Source organism: Rhinoraja longicauda, chromosome 6 (genome assembly GCF_053455715.1).
Source record: "Rhinoraja longicauda isolate Sanriku21f chromosome 6, sRhiLon1.1, whole genome shotgun sequence".
Classification (NCBI taxonomy): Eukaryota; Metazoa; Chordata; class Chondrichthyes; order Rajiformes; family Arhynchobatidae; genus Rhinoraja; species Rhinoraja longicauda.
The window spans coordinates 50,796,309-50,818,081 of record NC_135958.1 but is presented as its reverse complement, the minus strand read 5'-3'; the positions used below and the strand labels follow the sequence as shown (position 1 = coordinate 50,818,081).

Genomic DNA, 21,773 nt, shown 5'->3' with positions numbered 1-21,773 from the left:
TCCTAGGCAGCAAGGATTTCTTGTTATCGCAAAGAAACTTGTGCCATAATTTCAGCAAAGGGCAATACTTGGTAGAATAGTTTAGCTTTATTAAATATCAAAAAAATACTGGTACCTGAACTACCTCTGACACCTCTCTCTCTTTTCGCATTCTCTCTGACTACAGGCGGCACGGTAGCGCAGCGGTAGAGTTGCTGCTTTACAGCGAATGCAGCGCCGGAGACTCAGGTTCGATCCTGACTACGGGTGCTGCACTGTAAGGAGTTTGTACGTTCTCCCCGTGACCTGCGTGGGTTTTCTCCGAGATCTTCGGTTTCCTCCCACACTCCAAAGACGTACAGGTATGTAGGTTAATTGGCTGGGTAAATGTAAAAAAATTGTCCCTAGTGGGTGTAGGATAGTGTTAATGTACGGGGATCACTGGGCGGCACGGACTTGGAGGGCCGAAAAGGCCTGTTTCCGGCTGTATATATATGATATGATTATGATACATCACAGGGGGCAGACCATCGACTGACGTCCAGTACAATCACATCGGCTCCCACAGTAACTAGACTGCACCTTCTCTGCCACTGCAAGGTGCCATCCCCTACTCTCAATTTCTCTGTCTCCTCGGCGCATCTTCTCCCAAGACGTGGCTTTCCATTCTAGGTCGTCCAAGATGTCCTCTTTCTTAAGCAAGCAAGTTTTTTTTTTCCCTGCTGTTGTGAGCAGATCCTTCACCTCTGCTCTCACGCCCTCTCCCCCAGACAGAACAGGGTTAGAGGTTCTCCTGGTCCTCACCTTTCACCAACCTCTGTATTCGATTTATCATTCTCCAACATTTCTTCTACGTAATCCCACCATGAGTCACATCTTCCCAGCCCCACCCCTTTCATTTTTTTGCAGAGACTGCTCCCTCTATAATTCTTTGGTTTGCTCAACCCTGCCCAGGTACTTTCCCCTCCCTCACCTCTATCCATGCATCTCAGCAGGCCTGCCAGGTGAGTCCGAGGTTCACATGCACCTCTTCTAACCTCATCAACAGCATTAGGTGATCCATAGAAACATAGAAAATAGGTGCAGGAGTAGGCCATTCGGCCCTTCGAGCCTGCACCGCCATTCAATATGATCATGGCTGATCATCCAGCTCAGTAACCTGTACCTGCCTTCTCTCCATACCCCCTGATCCCTTTAGCCACAAGGGCCACACCTAACTCCCTCTTAAATATAGCCAATGAACTGGCCTCAACTACCTTCTGTGGCAGAGAATTCCACAGACTCACCACTCTCTGTGTGAAGAGATGTGGTCCTGATGTGGTCTCCTGTACATCGGAGACATGGAATAAACCATGCGACCGTTTTGCCAAGGTTTTCCAGATCTCTGGGTTGTTAACCATTTTAGCTCCTCGTCTAATTGCTATCCCGACCTTTCTGTCTTAGCCCTCCTGCAGTGCCAGTCAGTGTGAGAGTATACGCAAACTGGTGGGACAGCACCTCAGATTCCGCTTGGATAGCTTACAACCCTAACTGTATGAATATTGAATTCTCCAGTTTTAAGTAACATCCCTGTCCCCCCCTCACTTTCTTGTGTCTCCCCCCATCCCAGTCGCACCCAGTTCTACCATTATCCCACTACTCTTTCCTCCCACTCTTCCCATTTCACATATATCTCTCCTCTAGCTTTACATTTCACTTCTCTCTTTATATGACAACCTTTTGTCTCCTTTTTATCTCTAGCCTTTGTCCATCATCTGCAAATCAAAACCCCCTAACCTGTAGCCACCCATCACTTACCAAGCTTTGTTCCAATCTTTTCCCCTCTACAACAATCAGTTTGAAGTCTGACAAAGGGTCTCGACACAAATCGTTGCCTATCATTCCCTTCACAGATGCTGCCTTACTCAGTGAGTTCCTCCAGCGTTTGTGTTTTGATAATTGATTGTCACGTTTCACAATACACAAATGTTTTCTACCATTTAACTCTACAAAGATCTTCATGAATAAATTGTATTTATTTGACAACTGCAGCTTTTAAATGGATATCAAAATATTATTCATCCTCAGCTTCGCATCTAAAACTAATATTGCACACAAAAAAAATTTGATCAAAAATGTTGTGAACAGAACAATGTTCCAAAAGTATTTAAACCATCTTAGTGGAAAATGCAGGAAAACATATCTAGTCCATATTTAAGTGGGTTATTGTAATTTCAATTTGAACATGGCAAATTTATCATTAGTATCTCAGCTACAAAGTGTCTTGTGGCCATAGAACTGTACAGCACAGAAATGGTCAGGCCACTGGCTCTTAGTTGACCTTTTTGCCCATCAGTACTAATCTCATTTGCCTGAATTTGGTCCATATCCTTCTATGCCTTGCCTCTTTAAGTAACCTCTCTAAATGCCGCTTAAATATGGTGATTATATCCGAATTCACCACCTCTGGTGATGAGTTCCAGACACCTACCACTCTCTGTCGGAAATGTGCCTCGCACATCTCCTTTAAACTTTACTCCTCCCAACAACACTATCCTCTCTAGTATTTGACACGTCCACCCTATAAAAAGAATCTGATTAACTACGCCTCACATTTTTTTAGAAACTTAAATCAGATCTCCTCTCATTAAACAAATCAAATTTGCACAATAGACTATTTCAACCATGTTAGCATATATTTCATATTTGGGGAAAAAATGGCCAAATGATGGAAATGACTTTACGTAAATTTATCATTTCAAATTAACCTCAGTTTCTGGTAAAAAAATAGTATATTTTCTTTAAGTGATCATCATATCAGTATAGGAAAATAACTGCAGATGCTGGTATAAATCGAAGGTATCACAAAATGCTGGAGTAGCTCAGCGGGTCAGGCAGCATCTCAGGAGAGAAGGAATGGGTGACGTTTCGGGTCGAGACCCTTCTTCAGACTGATGTCAGGGGGGTGGGACAAAGAAAGGATATAGGTGGAGACAGGAAGACAGTGGGAGAACTGGGAAGGGGGAGGAGAAGAGAGGGACAGAGGAGCTATCTAAAGTTAGAGAAGTCAATGTTCATACCGCTGGGCTGTAAGCTGAAAAAATGGAACCCTGTTTGATTTTGTCGGGATAATCTACACAATTCTGAAGCCTGGGTGTTAGCTGGGCTTATGTTTAAAGAGATTAACTGAGCCTTGTTCGAGCCTTGTTCTGGGCAGGAAAAAGTCAACTTACTCCGAGGCTCACATCTTTGGTCTGCTTTTTCCTTCTGGAAGATGCTTTGCATGTTTATCGTTGGGTGTGTGAGAGGGGTTTAGATTTAGATTTTTAGATTTTAGATTTAGAGATACAGCGCATAAACAGGCCCTTCGGCCCACCGGGTCCGCACCGCCCAGCGATCCCCACACACTAACACTATCCTACACCCACTAGGGACAATTTTTACATTTGCCCAGCCAATTAACCTACATACCTGTGCGTCTTTGGAGTGTGGGAGGAAACGGAAGATCTCGGAGAAAACCCACGCAGGTCACGGTGAGAACGTACAAACTCCGTACAGACGGCGCCCATAGTCAGGATGGAACCTGAGTCTCCGGCGCTGCATTCGCTGCAACTCTACCGCTGCGCCACCGTGCCGTGTATGTATAGTATATGTACTCGTATACTATAATGTCCTCCAGAAATAACTACTTAATATCTTCCCAATTTCACAAGGTCCCTCTCTCCACTGGAACATTTAATCTAGAATCTTTCGTAGCTCTGAGAAGCGTGAGCTTCACTGCCATAGAGAAAATAATTTCTTACGACATCAGTGCATAGTGAAGGAGCAAGGAGAGAAAAACCTCTAATCTACTGAATACGTTAAGGAAACAATTAGCTACATAGAGTTTTCAATCCTAGCCTTCAAGTTCCAACCTTCTGGACGCTGCTCCTCTTGCAAACAACTCATCTCCAAGCTTTGTTTTCATTAACAAAGGAGTTTTCTGCTCATGCTCACAATAGAGTTCTGTTCACTTTCATTGCCACGTTCAAATCATCAGCTATTTCTCACGATTTAAAGCCGGATGTAAATTGACACATCATTTTCTAAATCAAGTCTCGTGGGGCCCCTTGCCCATCCTGCCCCTAGAAAGAAAGCTGAAATCCACATTAAGTTCTACAAGTGTGATTTTCCTGGTGTGTATTATTGTTTTTCTCCCTGTTTTGTAAAACTTTTTGCAGATCAGCCAAGCTCGATCCCCATTCCCTGCCCTTATGTTTTCTCTTTTGCTCAAATCCTCCCTAATAGTCACCAGGAGAAGCTAGGAGCAGAGGTCAGCGGTGGTAAATGAAATAATCTGTGTGGTCCTGTTAGGAACTCCACTGCAAAGCATCCTAATCCCGTTCCTCTTCTGTAATACTTACTCCTGCTCAATCTCAACATGTGCAATCTCAAGGAAAAAACAGTATGCTGAAGGAACTCAGCAGGCCAGGCAGCATCCTTGGAGGGAAATGGACAGTCGATGTTTCAGGTCAAGATCCTTCCTCTGGACTCCAAGTGCAATTTCAATCATTTACAACATTCAGTCCAACAACCAAACTACTTCCAGATCCAAAGTGTAAGAAAATAACTGCAGATGAAGGTATTTATTCACAAAATGCTGGAGTAACTCAGCAGGTCAGGCAGCATCTCAGGAGAGAAGGAATGGGTGACGTTTCGGGTCGAGACCCTTCCTCAGAAAGTAGCTATAGTATCTTTCTCTTCCTCCTGAAAAAAATGTCATCTGCAACTTCATCTCCACATCCAAACATCAACTCAAACTGATCAATTATGATACCTGACCTTATTTGCTCAAAATCATCTGCGATAAACTCTAACTGCACTGATTTCCATTTGGTCTCATCACTCTTTTTAGCGGTAGTCACAAAATAAATAGTTTGTTTCAATCTGTTTTTGCCATATGAATCAACTTGTTATCTTCAATCATTATGAATCTAGGTGATGTTCTTATCCACACTTACTCTATTCGCATCACAGGCTTTACTATGCAATTCTTTCTTTTGCCTTTTTTTATTTTCATCATCAAAAATCCTCCTTGAAACTTTTCTCCTCTCAAGCCCCTCGTATACTATTATTTAAAGATTACTTTGGTTCCAATTGACAAAGTAAACACTAACAAATGATGTAGAAATATTCCATTTACAACAAAATAAATGTGAGCCAAAAAGCCATCAATTCCCCCCAAATATCCATCTATCAGCAACTACCCTCTGCCCCTATCAAAGTAGGAACATGAATCTCTGCTCAACATTTAATTGAAGGGCAGCATCTCAGATTAGTGAAAGTATTTCTTCAGCAGAGCAGTGAAGAATTGGCCTTGAACATACGCGCAGGTTTCTGGAGTGGAAGTAGAACCCGGAGTGTATTTATTGTAAGGGAAGAAGGCTGCCATTATGTCAAGCCATATATGAGACAACAGTTTAAAAACAGGTTACATGACTAAACCACTCACAAAAATGATTTAAAGAACATCCACACCCACACAAATTTCCTGTTGGAACACTTTGAAGTTGGATAAAGCAAATGTAATTTTGTAATTAACATAGAAACCACAGAAAATACCATCCAATGCGCTCTTTTAATCTCCGTGTTGTTTGTCCACAAGAAGATAGTGTTATAAAGATACAGTCTGTCATTATGTATGCTTATTTTGGTTTTTGACCACTTTAACGTGAAGGGGAAGTATTTAATAGGAACCTGAATGGCAACTTTCTTTTACACCAAGGGTGGTAGGTTTATGGAAACCGCTGCCTGAGGAGGTAGCTAAGGCAGGTACTATCACAACATTTAAGAACATTTGGATAGGTACGCGGATAAGAGAGGTTTAGAGGGATATGGGCTAAACACAGGCAGATCGGACGAGTGTAGATGGAACATATTGGTAGCATGGGTAAGTTGGGCTGAAGGTCCTGTTTCCACACTGTGCAACTCTATGACATTGAAATGGGACTTGCGTGCAACAAAATATGTAAAGTTTGGAGCATTATAAACACTGAAATATCCATTTGTGTTTTGGGAGTCTTATTTCAGACTATATATTTTCATACTTAATATTATCTGAAGGAATCTGAACACTAAACTTTAGCAGTGTAACACAAATATGGCTGGTAAAACTAGTTTGGTAAGGTTGAATACAATCTGGAAATATAATTAATGCAACTGTATTTTACAGGTAGATTTCTTGAGGAGATTGGAGAAGGGGAAAGAAAAAATGTATAAACAAAAGGCCAGTGTAAGCAGAATTACAGTTCAAACAAGGGAGCTTGCTTACATGACAAAAGTTCAAGTTTGTGTAAACATGACTGCTTGCTGTAAAATGGCCAGTAGAAACCAAAACAATTTTGCTTTGCAAATTGGGTACTGAGGTAATACTGGAAGAAAACTGTAACTGGATAGAATGAATACATGAATCATTGCTTGGGGCAGGAAAAACATTGGGTGCATCTCCATACCCTCAGGGCCCAACTCCTTCACTTATAGTCCCTCCTATTAGAATTGCTGGCTTCATTTTCAACTAGCAATCAAGGAGAGCACATACTTTGCTTAGGCGCAGTTTACTTATTGAAACAAAAGCGATCAACAGAAAGTTACATATATAAGGTAAGCAAGTGCATTTCATTTTAAATACTTTTGCCCCGTACAATAAAACCAGTTGCGACATGAGTTTAGTAAAAGATTAAAAGAATTGTGAACTTAAATTGAGACGGTAATCGTATTGTACTATGCTTGCATTAAATATTATGTGCGTAAAACTTCAATCTTCCAAAGTTTGACTGGTCAGCAAAGCTGTTTGCTATTTACAGAGAGTGCATTTGAAAAGTTATAAGCAACCTTGAACGTAATTTCTAATTAAATCAACCGATATATTGGGATGGATTTAGGAATATGCCAAAGTGGTGTTACAACATACTCACCGGGAACGTTTCCGAGATTGGTATACCTTTAGACCTACTATAGGGATCAACTGCCTTATTTAATCGCTCAGCATCACATCACAAATGCGAGAACAAACTTGGGGGGGGGGGGGGGGGGGAAGAGAGGGACGGAACTGTTTATGGATAAGTACTATTAACTTAAGCAAACTCATTGAAAGTATATATAGTTTTCTGTAAGTTTCATTTTCTAATCTCGGTATGAAATTGTCTCAAGGTAATAAAACAGAAATAATTTAATTTAAATTTACATTTTGGATGATGAACTAAATTCAAAACCCAGAGAGAGCATGCACAATGTGTTATTCTTCAACCAAAAAAGAGAGATGTTTCTCATGCACCTGTGCGACTGCCTTAAACAATGTGCTGAAATAAGCTTAAAGCCTGTGTCAGCACATACACACCCACTCCAGGAACCAGCATCTACATTTCCACATTCATCGTCATTCTGTCCTCCAGGCACAGAAATGAGCCAACAGGAGATGAACACACAGATAACTTGTTAAATACAGAATATGTATTTTACTGAGAACAGGTATTATTCAAGCGGTGCAGTGTTACTTAAATGTTTATCCAAACAAATTGAATCTAATTTAATTTTCTCCAGTTTTGATTGTGTTGACTTTTGGGAATACAATGAAGACAGGCTTAATCATTTAAATGCATTAATATTTTACATTGTAAAAACTTACTGAGGAAAGTCTTAAAATCGGAATGCTCTCAATCCCCACTGTGTACGTGCTGGCGGTTTGGATTTGGGAAGAAGGGCATACAGACATGGACAAGTCAAAATATTTTGGGCATGGGGACTGGTTAAAAAGTACCATTAGGTGCAGCACCTTGAAGTTTCAGATCATGCCTACTACAGGGCACAAAGTGGCAAAAAGTGGAGCTTCAGTGGCAAAAAAAGACTACATTCAGTTTGTTAATGAAAAGCTTTCTCAGCTTAAAACTGATTTAGTATTGATTCTCATATCTTGAAATAATTTTGCTTGTGTTTTGAAGTAATTGAACACATTTTTGCATAAAACGACAAAAATCTATTACTAATTAAATTAAACTATTGATTTGGGTAAATAAAAGAACTGTTCGACATACGCTGCATCTCAGGACATCTTTAATAGATCCTGAAGGAAAAATGTAATCAATCGTAAGGGTGAGAATCATCACTATGAATGATGGATTTGTAAGCAAAAGTTTAAAGTAGAATCAGGCAAGTCTACAAATAGTTTAAATTTACTTTTCAGAATAAAATAGTTTTTCTGTCCATGAATAAGACAGTTTGCAACAATCCGATCTTGGCTTCTTTTGGACTCAACCCTGGTAGAAAAGAGGATTCATTTTTACTTTGGGTGGTTCAAATCGGCTTCATTCCTGACCTTTAAATTGCCAAAATAGCCAGGAGCCCATTTCTGTACACAGTACAATTTCACCAACAAAATCAAAATAGAACAAGTTAGACATGCCATTAGAGGGTGGCATAATCCAATGCTAAATGTTCCCCTGCAGGGAGGGAGGGAAAACAAAGGGCAACTCACAATACATACTCGAGTACATACCTCAATGGATATTAGAGCAGGATTGAAGAGGAAAGGCAATCAGGAGGATATAGGAAAAGAGATAGTTGCTGGAGAGATGGGGTTTTTTGTGCAGATAATATATATAAAAATGGCATGGGTAATGTAGTAAATGTAAAGAACATCTATATTCTACTAATAACTTTATTTTCTCTGTTTAAAACATCATTTGCACAATAATTTACAAACCTTTCTAATGAATTATTTTATAATCAAATATTTAACAGCTAAAAGTGCAGTGACATTGGAAATAAGGCAACTTAAACCCCAAATCCAAATATATGGAGATACTTTTTAAATGTATTAAGACATTTTAGTAGCTCTGCCTACTGTTTTTCATATTACATTGGATCCAAGTTTATCAGGTGTGAGAAAAAAAAATGGATGTCACAAAGTAATTTTTTCTGTGGTATGAGAGCAACAAGCTGAAGATCAAATCCTCACACCTTACAGTAGAGGTGAATGGATGGCAAACACAAGAACTGTGGGGAATTTTCAGACCAGGGCCAGCATCAGAGCATTCAGATTTATCATCCCATTACTTCTGCAATTGAGATTGACTTAGTGATCCATGGCCAAGGACTGAACTTGGAACCTGTGGTCTAAATGCACCATTTTTCCTCAAGACATTGGAGGATATTTCATCCCATCAAGTCTATACCAACTCATAGAGCAACTTCCCCCACTAATTTTCCCTGCATTCTCATCAACTCCCTCCAGATTCTACCACTCAGCTAAACATTGGGAGCAATTTTCAGTGGCCAAATAAGCTACCAAACCATGTCTTTGGGATGTGGATGTGGAGCACTCAAGAGATCTTTGCGCAGTCACAGGGAGACAAGTAGTAACTCTTCGCAAGCAGCGCCAAAGGTGGGGATTGAATGTTGGATGGCTGGAACTGTAGAGCAGTTAGATGTCCAAAACAGCAATTTTTACAGATACATATCTTTAATTGTTTTGAATCGATTGAACGTATGATTACTGAATCTGTGATTCTGAACACTGGGTAGAACCACAATACTAATCAAGTATTTTGGGGGAACCAGTCAGGAATTGTTTAAGAAACAGAATGCTCATTAAAGTGGGTAGATCTGGAAACTTTCAAGATTTATCAAGTCAAAGGCAGATACCACCGTCCTCCAAATCCGACATACAAAATAGAAAGGACTGTTCCAAGAATTATCAAGCAGATTACCAATACAGTGAAAAGTTGGTCAACGTAAGAATAATATAATTATTAAAAATGGTTTTGAAACTTATCGTGATATTCACAATTCGAAGTAAATATTACTAATTAACCTAAAGCAACTAATTTCATTTAAATCTATCAAGATATATTCCACAAAAATAGTTGCTTAATTGTATCAAAAAACAAAAAGAATATTTATGTTTTGATTATTTGTTTTAATATGGTGCGTTCAACATGCAGTTACTCTATGTTAAACAGTCTCAAGAAAACTTTCCCTGGAACGTTTGACATGGAGCTTCTGCAGACTTTTAAATGCCTTGTTTATCATAAATGGTTATATCAGATTCCAAATGAATTTTCAGTTGCTTGTAAGTTGACATATACAACTTTCAGTCTTGTAGATGTGAATGGTCATATGTCTTCAGCAGTGAACTTTCCGGTTGACTTTAGCGTGCAATTGTGAGATATTACGAAATATGCTTGCGGTTAAGAAGCCAGCAGATGCCAGTCTATGGGCTCTGCAGTACAGTAATCAACACAAAAGATTCAATTACAACTTGACAGAGTACCACCAAAATCTGAAAATTAATATTTAACAGGAATCTGAATAGAGGAAAGGCATTACAAAATGCTGGAATAACTCAGTGGGTCAGGCAGCATCTCGGGAGGGAAGGAATGATATAGGAAAAATAATATACTAGATAAATGATAGAGGAAAAATAATAGTGGAAAGATGTATTAACAGGAAATACAAGTAAAAATTGAGATTTTTGATATAATATTGGCTATTTGCAACCCAACAAAATTATACTGCACTACTTTAAAATAAAACAATCACTTTATACCATCTGAAAGCATTGCACATGTCGTCTTTGAACAGGAAGGATTTTGTCTCTCTCAGTAAAAGGAGAAATTCAGAAAGAAAGAAATTAAAGGCAAAAACTGCAGATACTGGAATCGAGAATAAAAACATAATACTGTAGCAACTCAGCAAGCCGGGCAGCAACTGTGGAGGGATATGAACAGACAATGTTTTGGATCAGGACCCTTCTTCAGATTGATGTAGTTAATGGGAGAAAATGTGTAAAGACATGTGAGGGAAAGTGGTGAGGCAAAAATTGCCAAATGATAGATAGATTCAGGTGAGCAGTGTTTGGCAAATTCAGGATTGGCAAATGAATGAAGATCATAAGGAAGGCTAGAGGTGAAGTGGAGACAAAACACGGAACACCTGCACTATGTCCACCAAGGCCTGCTAGAGCTTTCAGTTGCTCAACATTTTAAACACCACTTCCCATTCCCATATCGCCATTTCTGCCCTCAGCCTCCTCCACTGCCAGAATGAGGATATATGCAAACTGGCAAGAAGGCACTGCAAATTCCGTTTGGGTAACCTACAATGCAACAGCATGGATTGAATGATCTAATTTCAGATAAACCCCAATTCCCCACATCCACACTGTATTCCCCCACCCCACCAACACGCTCATACCTTTTTCTCACTGTCCTTGTCACCCAGTTCTTTTATCCCCCTTCTGCTGCCCATCTCCAACCACTCCTCACTCTGTCCCTTCCACGTTTTCCTTTTATTCCCCTCTTTTACTCCACTGTTCCCTTTCACCCACATCACTCCCTGCAGTTTCAGAATTCACTTCTCTTTTCCCTGTCAGATTCTACATCTGAAGCCTTCTGTCTCCATTTCACTTCTAGCCTTTGTTAAAATATCTCCACCTATCTACCAAAATCATCCCTCCAATCCTGAATCCACCTATCATTTGCCCGTTTTTGTGCCATCCCATTCCCTCATCTCTTTTTACCAGCTTTCTCCCCATCAGCCTGAAGAAGGATGTTGAGCCGAAACGCTGTCTGTCCATTTCGCTCCACAGATGCTTCCTGGTCTGTTGAGTTCATCCTATACTTTGTTTTTTACTCAATGGTTTGAAAGCTGATAAAAAATATAGTTTGTAATATCTCAGAATATCTTTGGATTGCCACAATTCTATAGTCTGTTCATATATGGCTAAACTAATTTTTTTTTAATGTCAGACTTCAGAATATATTTAAAATCATAGTTTTTTCTCAAAGGAATTTTGAATGAAATATATCACATGCCAATGGTTTTTACATCTGCAATTTTTTTGCTTCCATTTGTCAAATAAGTGAAACAAATTTGTAGTAAAAACTAAATAAACTTTTACCTTAAAAAGAGAAACTTTTATAACTTACATTTACTTGGATACATAGAAGATAAACTGAAACATCTTATTAGAATATCATTTTTGGGATCAAGAGGAATTAGTGATGTAGAATATTTCAGTTAATTCTTCATCAGGAGAAAGCATCTAGCCTTTGGCGTGATATATTGCAGAAAGCTTTCAGACCATGAGAACGAAACCGTCAGAGTTTCTCAGGAGCTAGGTTCCGGACAATGCAATAAGGGGCAAGCTGCAACAGGTCTAGCTCTCAACACATGCGAAAAGAATAAACTTTCTGAAGTAATTGGAGACATAAGAGGCTGGAGATGCTGGAAATTTGAACAAAAAAAAAACTGTTGGCGGAACTCTGCCAGTCAGGCAGCATTTGTGGAGTGACCCTTGTTTTTGAGGAGAAATACCTGTCTCTTCACCTCCTCTCTTACTCCCATCCAGGAACCCAAACAGCTCTTTCAGGTGCGACAAATACATGCACCGCCTCCAGCCTCAATTATTGCACTGTGGTCACCTCTTTACTGATGAGACCAAATACAGACTAGCCAACAGCTTCACGAACACTTGGGCTACCAGGGCCAAGAGAGGCAGTCAGGGCCAGCTAGAGCTCATAGTTGCTAGCCACTTCAATTTCCCTCCCAATGCCCCTACCAATCTGTCTGTCCTCCGCATCCTCCATTGCCAGTGTGATGCCACACAAAACTGGAAGCACAGCACCTCACGTTCTGCATGGATAGCTGACAACCCCACAGCCTGAACACTGAATTCTCCATTTCATGTAACCCCCTCCCCTTCTCAACTACCATAGTCCCCCTCACACACACCTTACTTTCCACTCCCCGCCCCTCCCTCACCACCCCAAGTTCCCTCTCCCACCCATACATCAACCCCCCCCCCACCCTTTTATTAGATGTATTAGATGATACAGGTGTAACGTACAAAATATTATTTCAACCATATTCAACGTCATACGAAAGGTGGCGCAATGTCTCTTGGCCAGATTTGCATATGTTTCTGAAAGCAGGTGTGTCTGTGTGTTTAGGAATGTGCTGGCTTTTACTCTTGTATAAGATTAACACACTTGTATGGTTTCATCCACAGACTCATGCAAATTATTCCTGCGCTGATCTACTGGCAAATCTTGGTTACCTGTACAATCAAGCGTGTGGAGCTTTCAGATTATTGATGTAAAATACCAACATTTAAAAAAAACACAAAGCCAAGACCCAGGGAATGCTGTGATTCTTCATCTTAATCGAAAGTGTCAAAAATGAGTCTCACTAAAGAGCGTAAACCAAAGAAACCTCACTACATTCCGCGACCTGCAGGAAAGCCATTTAAATACAAGTGTTTCCAGTGCCCATTCACTTGCAACGAGAAATCACACCTGTTTAACCATATGAAGTACAGTTTATGTGAAAATTCCCTCTCATTAGTGACAGATCAGGACCAAACAGGAAAATGTGCAAAATCAAGTTCTGACGCAATCGATCGTCTCATTCAGAATGACTGTGCATCAAATGTGAGCCATGACTCAACTTTGTCAAATAGCGCCCCGACTCAAAGTCCGAACTGCAGAAGAGCTGATAAAACGGCAAGCCACCAGAACATCAATAAAGATATGAAAGAAAACACCAGAATGGGTGATCACATTGTTACACCAGTTACAAAAGCAAAACAGAAGGAACCACTTCAGAAAATTCTTGCAGAAAATGAAACTGTAGAAGATTTTGAAAAAGATGAACGATCATCAGCTTTCTTGCCTGTCAGGGACTTGAAACTCACCAAAAGCTCAGACAAAGACAATGAAAAGACAAATTTTAGTCTGGAAAATTCAAACAACAAGGCGTGCACCATCCCAGTGAAGTCAGCATTTTACAGTCCTGGTGACCAACATGGAGCATGTCCTCCTTCAAATTCACCAGACCATCCCAGGAAATATGCTACAAATAAATATTTTGGTTCAATTGCTCCGAACACCTCGCCAGTAATTCCCGATTATCCACATCATTATTACAATCAACGTGGTTTAGGAGTAGTCTTTTCACCCTATCTCCTCTCTGGCAAACCGTTTGAATGCAGCAGCCCAGATATTTCACTCTATTTCTCTCCTGAACAGCAACATTTCTCATCGCCTCATCTACAAAACAGAGGCATGAATTTGCCAAGACACATTGGCCCATCAGCATTAGAGCAATACAAAATTCTGCATCATTTACATTCAAATCTTCCCGTTCCTTATGGTGTCCATCATCGCAGTCCAGCTGAATATGATCTTCCTCCGTTTGGACTGAAGTCTCAACAAGGAAATAATTCCAACAGGAATCAAGAGCCAACTCACCTGTCAGTCGGGAATCCTTCACTGTATGAAACTTCACCACCACCAGAATTGTACTTCCAGAATTCATACAGAAGACTTTATTGTGACTGGGAGAACCCCATCCCACTGTCCTTATCAAAAGATAATGAGACTAAAACATTGGGCATGAATAGCAATCTATGCACAGGGGGGAAAAGTACAAAAATAAGCCCGAAATCAGGAAGTGCAGCAATTGGTTCGCCAGGTCGACCTAGCCCAACACCACATGTTCAAAAAACCACGGTCTCTGAACGTTGTGTCAAATCGCCCACGCTTGCTTCAACCACAAATAATAAAAATAAAAGGGTGGATGAAGGCTTCACACCCTTTAGACCAATCAGAAGTGCCACGAATCTACAAGCAAGTGAACTCCACGTCCAACATGAACTACCACAAAGTCACAGAATCATCAGGTACAGCAAACATCAATGGTCTTCATAACAATATTGTTGCTGTTATAGATACTTCTAAATGATCATCTATACTTTGTTCATAGGTTGACTGGTACTGTTACACATCATTAAGCATATACTGAAACAAACAGAGAGCTCAGAAGGCCATTGAACACATGGCACGAAGGAATGGCACATGCTGATTTACACTGAAAATAGACACAAAGTGCTGGAGTACAGGCATCCATCTCTGGATAGAAGGAATGTAGGAATGTATGAAGTTTCGGGTCAACCCGAAACGTCGGCCATTCCTTCTCTCCAGAGATGCTGCCTGTCCCGCTGAGTTACTTCTGCATTTTGTATCTATCTTTGCCATTTAACACATCATGTTTCTGCCAACTCTATGATAAATCTATCCACTTAATCCACTCCTCCTATTTCTTCAAACCTGTGAGTTTCCACTTTAAATTTCAAATAACACTGTGAAAGTTATTGCTGACACCTTTCCAAGCAGTGCATTCCAGATCCAATAAGTCATATGATTAAAACAATTCTAATTTTTTCTCCCAGTAATCGGGTAGCTGTAAAAAGGCAGCACTGCGGCACTTCTGGTAGAGCTGCTGCCACGCAGCCTCAGATACTGAGATTCAGTTCTGACATCCAATGCCGTCCGTGAGGATTTTACACACTCTCTTAATTTAGTTTAGTTTAGTATAGAGATACAGCATGGAAACAGCCCCTTCGGCCCACCGAGTTCATGCTGACCAGCCATCCCTGCACTATCCTACACACTAGGGACAATTTACAATCTTTACTGAAGCCAATTAACCTACAAACTTGTAAGTCTTTAGAGTGTGGGAGGAAACCAGAGAACCCATCTCTGTGACATGTGGGTTTCCTTTTGGCACTGAAGTTTTCTCCCTCATTCCAAAATTGTTCAGGTTGTAAGTAAATTGGTCACTGTACATTGCTCCTAGGTGAGTAGTAGAATCTGGAGTAATTGGGAGTGATGTAAATGCAAGGAGAATAAACAGCATGAGGCAAAAATTAGTGTGGAAATAGGCATTTATTGTTGGTGCAGACTTGTTGGGCCAAATGCATTACTGAATACCACATTACTGAAGTCCAGCAAATCTCTTTATTCCTTCGTCAAGGCAGGGAACTCCTTTCCAAATTGCACCACCTAGAGCTGGACACGGGATTCATCAATGTTTAAACCAGCATCTGCAGTTCTTTCTTACACATTCATCAATGCTTACTGTCATTATTTTATTTTAAATGCAAGTGGAGCTAAAATGGAAGGCCTGAGAAGCAGGCTGAAAGGATGCACTGTCACCATATATGTGTTGACCTGAGGAAGGCAGCGCAATAAATTTGTGCTTCCTGCTCGCTACAATATTTCTTGCTGTTCATTGATTTACTGCCCAAGAAGAGGGTGGGAGGGGTGGGAACATATTTATGAATATATAACACTCAAAACCAGCTGTCAGCTAGCAACGGCATTTATTCTACAAGTGGAACTGATTTGCGAGGCATTGAAGGGCGGCACGGTAGCGCAGCGGTAGAGTTGCTGCTTTACAGCGAATGCAGCGCCGGAGACGCAGGTTCGATCCTGACTACGGGTGCTGCACTGTAAGGAGTTTGTACGTTCTCCCCGTGACCTGCGTGGGTTTTCTCCGAGATCTTCGGTTTCCTCCCACACTCCAAAGACGTGCAGGTATGTAGGTTAATTGGCTGGGTAAATGTAAAAATTGTCCCTAGTGGGTGTAGGATAGTGTTAATGTACGGGGATTACTGGGCGGCACGGACTTGGAGGGCCGAAAAGGCCTGTTTCCGGCTGTATGTATATGATATGATATGATATGAAGGCAGTACTCATGAAAAAGCAGGCTCCAGCTCTTTCTCCTTGCCTCCTGAAAAGGAGGCCCTGCGTAGAAGATAATGAGAAAAGTTACTTTTCCACAGGGGGGGCAGGAGACTTTAGGGAATGCCAGGAAACAGCAAATGGAAGCATTGAGACCAGAACTTCAATATGTGGTCAAGATCAATAAATGGATCTTCCAATCCAAATCCCACCATTGGCACCAAACACCAAACATTACCTTCAAACACTATCTGAAACATCATTCGCTCACCACTGTGTAGAAAGGAACTGCAGATGCTGGTACATACTGAAGTGAGACACAAAATGCTGCAGTAACTCAGTGAGTCAGCCAGCATCTCTGGAGAAAAAGGTTGGATGACGTTTCGGGTCGGCACCCTTCTTCAGACTCTTTGACCCTTCATGTCAACCACCAATAATGTCTTTCATTCATAAACTCATATCCAACATTCATATACCATGCACTGCTGACACCCTCATCTTCCAGCTTTCAGACGCTACCACTCATTTAGCCAAAGACAATGGCAGCAAACTATCAGGGGGCACAAACTACCAAATGTGGAGATCAAACTTTATGTAATTTGAGCAGCCTTTACCAAATCGCTGGCCAGCAGCAAGGTAGAAACCAGAAATGTTGATGGTCTACTCACATCTTACTTGCCTCATTTCCCATGTGCACTCATCCTGCAATTTATTTTTATTTATAAGGTGGAAATGGCCGTAGCATACATCTCCTACTTTGCTTTTCTCCCTTCACTACAATCTTACACTCTGCATTTTTACTTCAAGAAATGGTGGGAAAGCAACAATCACAGTAATGATGACAAAATGTTCACTTGATTTCTCAATTGCAGCCACACTGTGCACAATCTAAACTAGAGTCAATGGAGTCTTGCTGACATAAAGAAGGCAGTAGCTGTTAGAGGTTAATCATCCCAGCAGTCCACAGTGCTCCAGGGTAAAAAGACCCAGCCGATCTAACCTTTCCTTACTACTTAATGTCCAGATTCAGTGAAACCATCTTTTTTGCACCCTTTCCAGTTTAACTACCTCTTTCCTGCATCACTCCAAATGAGGCTTTACCAACAACAAAATGACACAAAGTGCTGGAGCAACTCAGCAGATCAGCCAAAATCCCTGGCGAACATGGATAGGTGATATTTTGGGTCAAGACCTTTCTTCAGTTTCTTCCTACCTAAATGCTCATATTTCTTCGTACCTAAATGCTCATATTTATCTGATTTAAATTCCATCTGCCATTTGTCGCCCCATTGATCCAGGGCCTTGCCAATCTTTTGTATAGCTGTAAACAGTGTTCCAACTCTTGAACTCAATATCCCCACTGATAGAAGGCAAGCATGCCAAACCCTTTCTTTACCGCCCTGACTACCTGTACACCCACTTTCAATGAACTATAGGAAAGAAAACTGCAGATGTTGGTTTAAATCGAAGGTAGACAAGATGCTGGAGTAACTCAGTGGGTCAGGCAGCATCTCTGGAGAGAAGGAATGGGTGACGTTTCGGGTCGAGACCCTTCTGAAGAACTGTGAACTATATAGCTGCACACCTAGTTCTCTGTTCTACAACACTCCCCAGGACCCCACCATTTACCGTGCAAGCCCTGCCCTGGTTTGTACGACCAAAATGCAATACCTCACATTTATCTGAATGAATTTCCATCTGCCATTCGGCGATACATTGGCCCAGTTGACCAAGATCCCATTGTAATCGTAGATAACCTTCTTCACTCTCCACTATACTACCATCTTCAAACTTACGAACTCTGCCACCGACATTCACGTCCAATCACTAATATAAATAACAAACAACAGTGGACCCAGAACCGACCCCTGTCGCACACCACTTGTTGCAGGTCTCCAGTCTGAACCCTTTATCACCATCCTATCTTCAAGCCAGTTTAGTATCCATTTGGCTAGCTCGCCCTGGATTCACCCTAACCTTCTAGACCAACCTACCATGTGGTATCTTATCAAAGGCCTTGATAACGACCACATGGACAACATCTACTGCACTGCCTTCATCAACCTTCTTGATCACTCCTCAAAATATTCAATCAAATTTATGAAAATATTTCCCACGCACAAAGCCATGTTTACTATCTCTAATTAGTCCCTTGCCTCTCCAAATTCCAAGGTGATGGTAAAAAGCCTATTTTCTGCTGTGCAAGATTAAGAAAGAGCATTATTTAATCATGTCGTCCTTAGTGATATGCACTATCCAAATCATACACATACACTCATGGGTTGCCTGAACAATGGATTCTCCAAAGTTAAAAGTTATGGCCTATGTCTTTATTGATAAAGCCAAGGAACCAGCTACAGTTTTCTTAACAAGTCAATCAATTTGTTCTGCTACTTTCAAAGATATATATGAACAATGATAAAATGGCAATGATGTCCTTCTTCAAAATCTAAACATTAAGCTTTCTTTCGCCCCCAACCAATTTGGAAACTCCATCTCTTTTGTACATTCATTGTGTTTGGCTTTCTAAGATTTCTATATTCAATATGCCATCCTTGGATCACTTCTAACACTCACGCCCCTATTCAAAGCATATGTCAAATACACAAATGCATAATTTATGCCAACACTTCAGCACAGAATACTGGAAGTGCTATGGTCTTGGTTTATTACCCCGTTCAAAATATCCTGTTCAAAATGGCGTCTGTGAACTCATTGATGTAAAAGTCTCTGTGATGGTGGTGTTGATTGTGCACCCGATGGCCTGAACAATTATTCCTTATTCAATACTTTGCAAATAAATTACCCGGTCAGATTTCTCCTATTTTTGGAACAAAACACAATGAAAAATGGAATATGAATATCCAGATGGTGAAAGGTGTTATCTAAATCCAAGTTATTTGTATATGTTTAATACATTAAAACTATTCAATTCAATCTGTTCCTCATTCACTTCCGCAAAAGTATTCACATCCAATCATTATAAAACATTTCTTCACCAAGAAAAATAAAGAAAACTGTCCAGGTAATTTCTTGAAAGGCTTTGATTAAACGTTAAATGCTTTGTGGTATTGCAAAATAAAATATGAAAGCCAAGAAACTGCTGGAAATCTAAAACAAAACAGAAAATGCTGGAAATACTCAGGAGGTCAGGTCACATATGTGGGAAGAGAAACAGTGTTAATGCCTCAGTATTTTCAGTTTTCGTTTTTAAAAAAAGTTGGATTTTGTGGGATGGATAGTCTGTTTAATCCTTGAACAACATTTATCACCTTGCAAAGTCATTAAATTTAATCTAAAAATCCTATTTTGCTACTCTTTCTACAGAATCCTAGCACCCAATGAGTGTGCAACGTCTTCTAATGTCACCATTTTGGATTACTACCATGGCAATGCTCTGGTATCGAATGACGCAAGCTCAACAGCCATGATCCCGTTAAACCTTTCCAAAAAGGATAAAGCAAAATCGGAACCTGACAAACAGCACGGAACTACAAATAAAAATCTCCTTCGGGATTCAAGTGAAGATACATCAGATGCCAATCATTCCCTTCCGGTTAGAGAGCTTGAAACTTGCACAAAGATGCAGGATGTACCTTTAAATCTTTCAATTAAAACTAATCACAATTATGAGTGGAACACAGCTGAAGATTCTGTTCCATTAAATGTCAACATCAATTTACAAGATTTAAGAGTACCAGCAAAAAACTTAAATGGCAACAGGTTTCCTCATTCAGACTTACATATTCATCCTGCAGAAAACCTGAATACAGGCAAAGATTTCTGCAAAACAAATCAATGTAAAAATCAGAAGGAAAAAGCTGCAAACTTGCAAACAATAAAGGTTTCCCAAAGCACTGAAAGCAGTAAAGATGAACAGAAGCAGTCAGCTGCAGTGGCTCTTTGTCAGTTAGCTGTGTGTAACCAAGGAAAACAGAATGACGAATGGCCCTTTCTACCACAAGGGGAGCTGGCTTGTAAAAAGGAACCAAGTTATAAAGAAAAGCACAAATATAATTCTCCGGCAGTTAAAAAAATAGTGAAACTGAAATCAAGGTATCAGAAAAGATCACACGAAGAATCAGTTAAAACTCAATCAGTCACAACACACATCAAGGTTAATGACTGTGATAGAATATTCAACCTGAGGAAGAGAACGAAAGTTGCTTAACACAATATATCTTCAACTGAAACGAACAACAAGATTGATTATTAAGCTATGTAAAGTTTATGAAAATTGTTCACATCATTGATCAATGTGTGATCATTGATGTGATCATACAACCTAGAGCATGGGTTTATTTAAATTTGTCTTTAACTTTCATTTCTACACACTATATTCGGTGTTCGCTAAAAGAGTACAGTGTTACAGAAACAGCATCTTTGCATTACAAGCAATTACTAATAGATCAACTGCAGAGTGAACAACTTAAAAGAATAATATTTCTGAAAGTCAACAACCTGCATATACATAAACCTACTGATCATATGTAATTGAATCTTGCGAGTTAAAGCACATGATAATCTGGAATATCAATGACAAATATGCACTCATACCAAGAGGACAGCAAAATCCTGGCTGCTAATCATAAGCCCTCTCCAGACATCTTCTGACTTGGCTCAGATGTAGATGGCCTACCTTGCCTGCTTGAAGTATAGCAGACTGCGGTGTAGGACAGAGAAGTGGCAGGGAGCTCTTAAGTGCAATAAAGTAAATCGTTCAACGTCTTTTTTGACTTCTGAGTTCGAGGCTTGCAGTCTGCTTTGTCAGACATTATCACTATTAGTTACTAAACACCTTCAACATTCAGACATGCATGTAAAAACTACCAAAATGTAAACAATTAAAAATAAACTGAAATAAAAAAATAAAAAACATTAAACAAAACTGAAATAATTATTTTTATAAGAATTTAAAAAATAGGTTATTGTTTCTTTTCTCTTCTTTTTGCAATCAGTTAACTCCTTTATGTCCCAGGTTTAATGGCACTGCAAACGTGGCCCATTAAATCGCTGTAACTTACAAACTTTAACCTCCTCAAGTATGACATTCACTCTGATAATGGAACTGAACACATCTTTTGGTCACGGTGCCGCAGAGTTGCTGCCTTACAGCGAATGCAGCGCCGGAGACCCGGGTTTGATCCCAACTACCGGTGCTGTCTGTATGCTGTTGTTTGTACGTTCTTCCCAGGACCTGTGTGGGTTTTCTCCGAGATCTTCGGTTTCCTCCCACACTCCAGACGTACAGGTTTG

General features: G+C 40.2%; 2 protein-coding genes across 2 annotated transcripts in view; one reads left to right on the top strand and one right to left on the bottom strand.

Annotated features, from left to right (window-relative positions):
- tbcd (tubulin folding cofactor D) overlaps positions 1-21,773 on the bottom strand; it is a 238,705-nt gene that overhangs the window by 138,772 nt on the left and 78,160 nt on the right. The window lies entirely within an intron of this gene.
- znf750 (zinc finger protein 750) lies at positions 13,173-20,688 on the top strand. Its single transcript, XM_078401816.1, has 2 exons — positions 13,173-14,674; positions 19,845-20,688. The coding sequence occupies exons 1-2, from the start codon at positions 13,173-13,175 to the stop codon at positions 20,686-20,688; spliced, it is 2,346 nt and encodes a 781-aa protein (XP_078257942.1).